At 57.2% G+C, this 8,830-nt stretch overlaps 1 protein-coding gene across 1 annotated transcript; it reads right to left on the reverse strand.

Annotated features, from left to right (window-relative positions):
• Window positions 1-230: 230 nt before the first annotated feature.
• On the reverse strand, window positions 231-4,648 carry PDX1 (pancreatic and duodenal homeobox 1). The gene is made up of 2 exons (XM_061171000.1): window positions 4,237-4,648; window positions 231-676 (listed from the first exon to the last, which is right to left on the reverse strand). The coding sequence occupies exons 1-2, from the start codon at window positions 4,646-4,648 to the stop codon at window positions 231-233; spliced, it is 858 nt and encodes a 285-aa protein (XP_061026983.1).
• Between the last annotated feature and the right edge of the window lie 4,182 nt (window positions 4,649-8,830).

Raw genomic sequence — 8,830 nt, forward strand, 5'->3', positions numbered from 1 at the left:
TTTCAGAAAACGTCTCTTCTCCTTCCAGGAGGTGGGCCAGCGTCTCCCCACCGCGCCCCAGTTGGCACTAGGCGTCTCAGAGCCCGGGTTCTCCCCTCGAGTCTGGGGTGGGCCGCTCAGCTCCTGCCCCAGCGAACGGCCTGGACCGGTGGTCACAGCCGGGGTCCTGGGTCCGCGCCTCCCTCCTTTGCGAGTGGTTGATGCCACCCGGCAGGGAGGAGCCCCATCTCTCACCGAGATTCTTGCGGTCGCAGAGGCGCCACACTGGAAGGCTGAGGCGACGCGCTAAGGCCAGGCGGCAGGCGGCCCTCTCGGGCGGCGGCGGGGACCGCGGGCGGCACAGCACCCCCGGGGGGCGGCGGGGGTGGCAGCGCCAGCAGCTCCTCGCCCGAGGTCACCGCGCAGTCCTGCTCGGGCTCCGCGTCCCTGCCGCCCGCGGCCACGGTGCCGCCGCTGCGCTTCTTGTCCTCCTCCTTTTTCCACTTCATCCGGCGGTTTTGGAACCAGATCTTGATGTGTCTCTCGGTCAAGTTCAGCATGACGGCCAGCTCCACCCGGCGCGGCCTGGAGATGTATTTGTTGAACAGGAACTCCTTCTCCAGCTCCAGCAGCTGCGCGCGAGTGTAAGCGGTGCGCGTCCGCTTGTTCTCCTCCGGTTCCGCTGCGTAGGCACCGCCTGCGGGCGACACAGCACGTGAATGTGGTCCCTGATCCCTGGCCTCTCCTGCCTGTCCGCACCCGTGCAACCCAACCCTTTTGCCCCAATCCTGGGAGCCCTGGCCCCTTCCCAGCCGCTCTGGCCACCGAGCTCAGGCCCTCTATGCGAGAGCCCAGTGTGGGGCACGCAGCCCTTCCCTAGTAAGGTTTGCCTTTTCTTGGAGGTCAAAGCTGCAGGGGTTCTCTCCGTGGCTCTATCAACGAGTGGTTCTAGAATGTGTTCACTTAACCGCTGTTTGGGTTGGTGCTGATTAAAATGCACATAATAGATATCTAAACCGACTGGATTCTACAAAGGCAAAAAAATGTCTTTAATACAGTACTTAAAAAAAAACTTTCTGACGATGACCCACAGTAACAAATACATTTCAAATCATCACCCAGTTCACACACTGATATATATAACTGCCACACCAAAAAATTTAGGACACTAAACCAAACTTTACCACCTATGATGCTATCTAATTTCTCCTATTGTTTACTGTTTCATTAAAAACAAGGTTTCAACCCAGTAAATGGATTTCACGACCGACTGATGGGTGCAACCTTCAGTTTGAAAAACCTTGAGCTAATAGAAATCCCGAGGTTATGACATATATTGTCATATCTGACCATATATTATCTCTCTGTAAAGTTATATTGTTGTAGTCAGCCCCAACTCAAGAGCTGGTAAATTCTCTATAATTGTCATTCTAATCTCGGCTGGGCACCTGCCCTGGACGAGAAGGGAAACCATTCTGAGCCCCAGAGAAGGTCACTGTCAACCCCAGCCTCTGTGTCCTGGGCCCCAAATGCTGGCCAAGGCAGGAGGGGAGGCTAGGGAGGGGAGACTCGGGGCCGGATCCCCCACTGGGGAGCTGAGAGCCCGGCAGGGTAGAGGAACCCCGAGCCCGGGTGGTGAGGAAGCGACAGCCAGCCCCGGCCTGGTAGATTAGCACCGCTCACCCGGTGTTTGCGGCTGTGCGCCTCCAGGCCCTGATCTTTTCCTTTCTGGGTGACATGCCGACTGCGCCCAGGCTGTGGACTCTGGGGCGGTAAGTTCCAGCGAAACACCGGGAAGAGGCCTAAATCGGCGTGTACGTAGGGCAGAGGTATGTGACATTTCTCCTGCGACTGTTGGCTAGAGTTGAAAAGCTAGTGTGTGTGTTTCTGGAATACAACCCACCAGGGGTTTCTCCCCAGGCCAAAAGGAGGTGCCCAGAAGCCAAGGCAGAGGCTCCGGTCCGAGTCAGCAGAGTCCTGCTTGCTGGGGGCGTCTCTCGGAGTCTGAACACTTCCAAGCCTTCCTTGGCTTGGGAGAGAAACTAGGGAGCCTTAAAAGAACATCTAAAAAGGTCCTCTGAAGTTCGTAAATTCAACCCACAACCTCGCGGGGCTTTGGCCCTTTTTCAGCAGCCTCCCCAAAGCGCTCTGAGAGGCTGCGCAAGGCCCACTAGCCGAGGGGTCCTGTGCCTAGGACGAGTTGGCAGGGGGCGAAGGCGTAGGATGGAGGCTGTTGGTGGTTTTGGGAAGACGTCAGGGCCCCCAGTCTGCACTGTTCTCCAAGGCGCAGGGGGCGGCGTTTAGGGGCAAGCCCGCCAGCGAGGCGGCCGCCGTTCATTTCTTAGGGCGAGGATTTTGGAAGTTCCTGTTGTTACTCGTATGCATATCCGATCTACGTATAAAGGCCCTTTGGTCACTTCTTTCTCTCCAGGGGTGTGAAACCCCAGTAGGAGCGGGCAGGCGGGTTCCCAGACCCTTGAAGTTTGGTTCCTTCCAGAGTTTCCAGGGAGGACGGCCCTGGCCGCAGCAGCATCCTGCAGGCAGCTGCCCGGAGGGCGCCTCCCGCCCCCCACCCTCCGGCGGGCTGAGCCTGCAGTGGGTCAGAGGGCGCAGGCAAAGGCCCCTCCGACCGCGACCCTCCAGCCCGAGGAAGTCACCCTCCCAGGGTTACCCCATCCCCCGGCAAGGCTGCCGATTTTCCTTCGGGTTTTCCTTTCCGGTTCCTTCGGTCGGCCCGAGCCCAAGCTCCACTGGAGCAGGTGTAACACCCCCGGGAGGTGGGGAAGTTACCCCACCGCAGAAAGCCTTTTTCAGATCCTCCCTCGCATTCTTCCTGGGGAAGCCGCGAGGAGGGCCGGGAATTCGAGAAACGCACGCCCCCAGCCCCCAGCGCGCCGCGGGGAGGGGGCCTGGGCGGGAGGCAGCTCCTGGCAGGAGACTACGGACTGGGAGTCCCGCGCCCACGGCCCAGGGACGCCGTCCTCCCGCCTCCCAAGAATCCCGCATTTGCCAAGGCTCCGAGGCCTTTGGCCGCGGCCGCGCGGGCTGAGTAAGGGTCGTGCGTGGTTTCGTCGGCGGTGGGAAAGATCGCGGCCGAGTTTGGATCCTGTCCTGCCTCAGGACCTGCCCGGTCCCCACACAGCCTTCGCGAGAAAGTGGGGAGAGGCGAGCCCCGGGGACGAGCCCGGATCTCCCCAAACCCCTCTTGGCCGCGCCAGGGGCAGAGTCGGGCAGGCTAACCAGACTCGGCGGACGGGGGCCGAGGATTCCCGGGGCGGGGGCGCGGGCACCTCTAGCCTCTTTCCCCTGACTCCCGACTGTTAGTTGGAAGGAAAAGAAAAGCCCACTATTTGCAGTGCAGGTGTGACGAGAAGTGGCTTCGGAACGGAAGCGATAAGATTGTGTGGCGGCGGCACAGGCCGCGCCAGAACTCGCCGCCGGCTCTGGGCCGGGAAGACCTTCCGTTACAGGCCGGCGCCCGGGGCCCCCTGTTTCGCCTGTGCCAGAGGGCATCTCCTAACTCGAACTGACTGGCAGGGACGCAGCGCGGGGAGAGCCCATCAAACACTTTTGTTGGTTCAAAAGTGAATGAGCATCGCAGACGCCTCTCCCAGCTGCTCGGCTTCGAGGGTGAGCGACCAGTCCTCGGCCCTGCGGTGACCCCCAGCCCCGGCCGCTGGACCTCTTTGCACGCTTGGGTACGGTTTTCCTTCCCTGCTTTCCTGCACCTACTTAGTGCCCCTGAGACGGCCTGGCTTTCTTTACTGGAGCCGCCCGCGGGGCTTGGGGGCGGTGCTCAAGGCGAGAAGGGGCCCGGGGCTCCGAAGGCGCGCTCCAAGGCGCGCTCCGGCCGGGCCGGGAGCATCCCAGAGCCCTGCTCGGCTCCCTCGACGCGCACTCCCCGGAGTCCTGGGCGTGCGGACCCCCAGCTGGGGGAGGATTGGAGGGTCCGAAGCCTTGAGCTCGGCCAGGCCTAGGCTCGCAGGGAGCGCGCGGGCTCCTGGAGTTCAGCGGACAGGGAAGGAAGGACTTTAAGCTGCCAGGAAGAGAGCTGAGTAGGAAAGACGCTCCAAATTGGACCAGAAAAGCGCTTCTTTGCAAAATGGCCTTGTTAGCTCTCTGTATGCTTTAGTCCGACTCTAGGTTATCCATAGGGGCTGGGGACGCAAACTGGGAGAGAGTCCTGGGAAGCGCTTGGAGGTAGGGGCAGCCGGGCTGAGAGCGGGTGAGGACAAAGCGGGCGGGAGCCAGGCTTACCTGCCCACTGGCCTTTCCACGCGTGAGCCTTGGTAGACTTCATCCACGGGAAAGGCAGCTGGACGCGGCAGGGCTCCTCCAGGGCGCCCGGCTCAGCTCCATCCGGGAAGGGCCCGGCCGGCGGGCGGGGGAGCGCGAGCTGAGCCGGGAGGTGGTGGTGGAGGTGCGCCACCGCGGGGTCGTCGGCGAGCGGGGGCACCTCGTACGGGGAGATGTCCGGGGGGCTGCCCTGCTCCAGCGCGCCCAGGGCGCCGGGGAATGGAGGCGGCGGCGGCGGCAGCGGCGGGGGCTGGCGGCCCATGTACAGGCACGCAGGGGGGCTGGCGCTGAACTCTGGCGCCGGGCCCCGCTGGAACGCGCAGGGGTCCTTGTACAGCTGCGTGGCCGCGTAGTAATGCTCCTCGCCATTCATGGCTGCCGCCCGGCCTTGGGAACCAGGAGAAGGGGGCTGGAGCCAGGGACTTGGAGCTGTGCGGCGCTCCCACTCCCGGAGCCACCCCTGCAGCTTTGACAGCTCGGCACCGCTCGGAGAGGTGACCCGGCGCCGGCGGGACGGGCGGGCGGCCGCGGCGCTATAGGCTACGCTATGCCCCACGTGGCTCAGCCTGAGGCCATTATTGGCCTGGCTGGCTGCCTTAAGAAGCCGGGCCCAGGTACCCACGAGCGCCTGAACGTTTCAGTTTTCTCTCTCAGCCGAGTTTACTACACCTGTATGTGCAGTTGGCAGTACTCGCCAAAGTGGGGCACGAATGAAATTATTAGACCTTCTGTTCATTTATAGAAACATATTTTCCTCATACGTTAAGCAGTCTATTTTCCTTGTATGTTTGATAATGCACATATTAGTTCATTGGTATAATTTATAAATACACATCCGTTGCGGTTGTACATAGACATTTAAAAAATTGTTAGGGAATACGGTCAAAAAAATTTGCGGACCCCAGCTCTACAGGTCGGAAGTAGTTGGTTCTATTTTATTTATGAAACTTGTACACAACCACGAGTGATGTCAGTGAACTGACACATAAAGATCCAGGATTTGCAGTATGTTTTTGCCTATGGCTGTGCTCCGGGGATTTCTGGAGTGTAAACTGTAACTTCAGAAGCATTCGCAGTGGCTTCTAAATTTTTTAAAAGGGAAAGGCATTATTAATTTTTGATTTTGGGAAATTGGGGCTCATTTGGCCAGCTCAGAATGCAGGTTCCTAGAGTGGCAAGGGGGAAAAGAAGTAGCGTCCCCTCTTGTGTCTGGGAGGCGGGGGCAGGGGGTTGGCACCCGGTTTCCAGATCCTTGATGGCTCCCCACGGATCCCGAGACCTGGCCGGAGTCCGTCAGCTGCAGAACATCGATTCCCGCGTCCGACTGAAACAAGGCAGGCCTGGAAGAGGAGCGTTCAGAAAAGAAATAGAAGCGCAGCGTTTTTATGACAATGTCAGTGTTTGGCTCCCACCGATTCGGTAACTTCTGGGCCCTCTGGGGTCCTCACTGAATAGAGACGCTTTTTCGGATCCAGTGGTGCAGACGGACTATCTCCGGGTCGCGTTGGCACATAACCTCGGACCCAGGCAGGATCAACGCCGCCGACCGGTTCGCCTTAGGCGTCCTGCCGAAGTGACCACAGTCCTCGAACCGCCACGAGGGTTTTAGAAAAACTGGACACCATTGCAGAAAAGCCTGGGCAAGAGGGATCGTGAACCACAAGGAACCAGCAAAAGGAAATCACTGCACTGACTTTCCTAAACTGCAAACTACATCCAGTCCTTTACGAGGTAGATTTAATATGTTTCCTCCTGGTGGAAATATACGAATGCATACGGATTGAGTGCGCTACCCTGAAATACGCCTCGTTTTCATTAAAAAGCAAAAGCTAGTTGGGAATCTGGACTTCTCTGCAGATTCTTTCTCTTGTGAGATGCTGGTGCCGTGTCAACATCTGTGTTGGGATGAGCGCTGGGCACCGAGTGGTCCGCGCGACGGTGGGGACGCGCGCAGCTCCGGGGATCGTCGGAGCGCCGGCTCTCGCCAAAGGGCAGGCTGAGAGCGGCCGGGCAGCGGGGGGAGTTCCGGCGATTTCTTCAGGGAAAAGGGCCACCTGCAGTCCGAGGGGGCCAGGGAGCGAAAGGCCGTGGGACCCGCGCACCTAATCTCTCCGCACCCGCGTCAATGAGTCCATTGTTCGCGGCGTCCGCGGAGGACCCGCTATCACCGGCCGCGAGCGACCACATCGATCAGGAGGGCAGGGCTGGAGGGGGGTTGCCGGGCCGCGGCGTGTTGACCCTCGGAGATAATATGCCGAGTCGCCGCGGGTTGACTTGGCGACGTGGTTATGAGCAGGCGGCAGCACCGCTTGGGACAAAGATCGGCCACCTTTCCCCTCCCCCTCTCTTTCTTTTCTTCCTCTCGCTCGCCCCCTCGGCGGTCCCTCTACTAGGGCGCTCCAGCAGCCCGCTCCTCCCCCTCCACTGCTGCGGCCTCGCCCGCCCCCTGCCCCCAGATCCAGAGTGTTTACTTTGCACTTCTCGTCTAATTGCACATTTCTGTAAATTGGTCTCCATTTCGATGCTTCATTTGCTCCCATTTAATATTTTTGCTCGGCCCTGCAGAAAGAAAAGGGGCACTCAGCAGAAAGCAAATCCGCCCCCTGCGCGCGCTGGCAAAATCCGGGAACCCCGGGCTGAACCACGACAACCACGACAACACGCGGGGGAGGGGGCGGTGTGGGCTGGAGATGTCCCACCCAGGCCTCCCCACCCTCACAGTGAGCATTTGCTGAGGCTGGCTGCCCAAAAAAATGACCCAGGAAACCACAGCCAAACAGCCGCTTGTTATTGTTCTTATTAGGTGGGACGAAGGTAGGGGGATTTTTGGATTGGCTAATTATAATGTACATACATATACCCGCCACCGAGCAAGGTCGTGTGTTGTGTTTCTTCTGTGGATATAGCTCAGGGTATCATAAAAGCGCCAAGTCCATTACAGGTGAAATGCATTTCCGCTCTGAATCCCCGCTGACGCCTGCGCCCCTCTCGCTTCGCACAGGCCCGGGAGCGATACTGAGCCATTAGGCGAGAGCCTTCTCGAGCCATTTAACAGCAGCTCTTATGGATAAATAAACAAAAAAGGCTGTAAACCAATTATAGTGTGGACAGTGAAAAAGTCGTTTATTAGCAGGACGTCTTGATGGCCCTCGCTGATATTGGAGGTCCTAGCCTGCCCTCTTCCCCCTTCCCTTACCGAGGCGCGGCTTGCCCCTGGAAAACACAGGTTACCTTGTTCTCCGTCAGTGGCTGAGTCTTCCTCGGTGGTTTCACAAGCACGCCAAGGGCTGAATTTGGCTTGACGATGAGAATTTTTAAGCCGTTGTATTCCATTATAAAGGGAAAACTATACGTGAACATCACTTACCTCTGAGGCTGTGTTTGTGATGAATTTGTGTGGAATTTATTAGAGGGTGTCCTTTATAATTAATTTGCTGTTAAAAATAAAAATTAAATTATACCCTGAGTTGAAGTACTAAAGCTAACGATGTGATGTATGGAATGAGAATACTCCTTCCATAATGTACTTTGAATTTTGGTACATTACCCGGTTTTTAGTCCCCCCAGGGTAGTCATCCTTCTTACTCCGGGATTTCCTCAGAGTCTGGTACCCAGGTCTGAGAGAGGCCAAGGAAAACCTAATTTGTTCAGGAAAAAGGACCTCAGACTTTGAATCAAAGACTTTCCATTGATTCCTAGGACAAAATAATCGAGCAAAATTAAGTGGAGAGTTGAAATTATTTTCCAGGTAATTCAGCACCCCCATCATATAGATAAATGCAGCCTAAAAATCTAATTTAATTGGACAATTGTCCGTTCTCTACCTCACTGGCTCTCTTTATGGTGAAAGAAGAGTGGAAGGGGCCCATGGGGGGCTGCACCCCAGGACTGGGCTTAGTGCTTCTCCCCCTGCCCCCAGACACCAGCCCTTTCCTCCTGTTTTTGTTTAATCCTTCTGAGGCCCTCAGTTTACTTTGCAGCTGAAAGGAAAAGTGGGAACGGAAGTCGAGACTCCAAAGGGTCTAAGCTCGCCCCTCCTCCAGCATCCCTGTGGCTGCCCTTGCAGCTCTGGGCTCATCCCGGCTCTCACCCAGGCTCCCGTCTGTGCTCTGTCATCCAGATATGCAGTCTCTAGAAACCCCAGGCCTTGTCATTTCCCTTCTCATCTTAGTCCTGGATAACCAGCTTCTTGCTTCCATTGAGGTTCCCTTTCTTAGCCCTCCACCGCCCCTCCCATCACTGATTCCTGACTAATCCTTTGTTCTCCTGGGAACCTTTCCTTACCTCCAGGTTCCTGCTGGAGCCCAAAGAAGCCTTGACCCACACTTTCTGGTCACTCCAGCCACCTTCCTGAGCCGTTCTGCATTTCACTTGGCTTATTGGTTTGAAGGAGGAGTATTTTCAATTTATTGATCAAACACCTGTATAGCTCTTACTGTACCTGTCTACTATGTCTTTGATGACACAAATTCAGTAGTAGAAATTTGTTTTGGCTTTGGTATATGATGGAAAGGCCTTAGGAGTTGCATATACCTGTGTTCCAAATCTGCCCTGC

This window comes from Eubalaena glacialis, chromosome 16, assembly GCF_028564815.1.
Source record: "Eubalaena glacialis isolate mEubGla1 chromosome 16, mEubGla1.1.hap2.+ XY, whole genome shotgun sequence".
In the NCBI taxonomy this organism is placed as follows: Eukaryota; Metazoa; Chordata; class Mammalia; order Artiodactyla; family Balaenidae; genus Eubalaena; species Eubalaena glacialis.

Bases quoted from the DNA above. Each gene is read 5' to 3' on its own strand.
- PDX1 (XM_061171000.1), bottom strand. From the start codon at position 4,648: ATGAATGGCGAGGAGCATTACTACGCGGCCACGCAGCTGTACAAGGAC. The intron at 677-4,236 runs GTAAGCCTGGCT...TGTCGCCCGCAG, and splicing joins GTGGAAAGGCCAGTGGGCAG to GCGGTGCCTACGCAGCGGAA.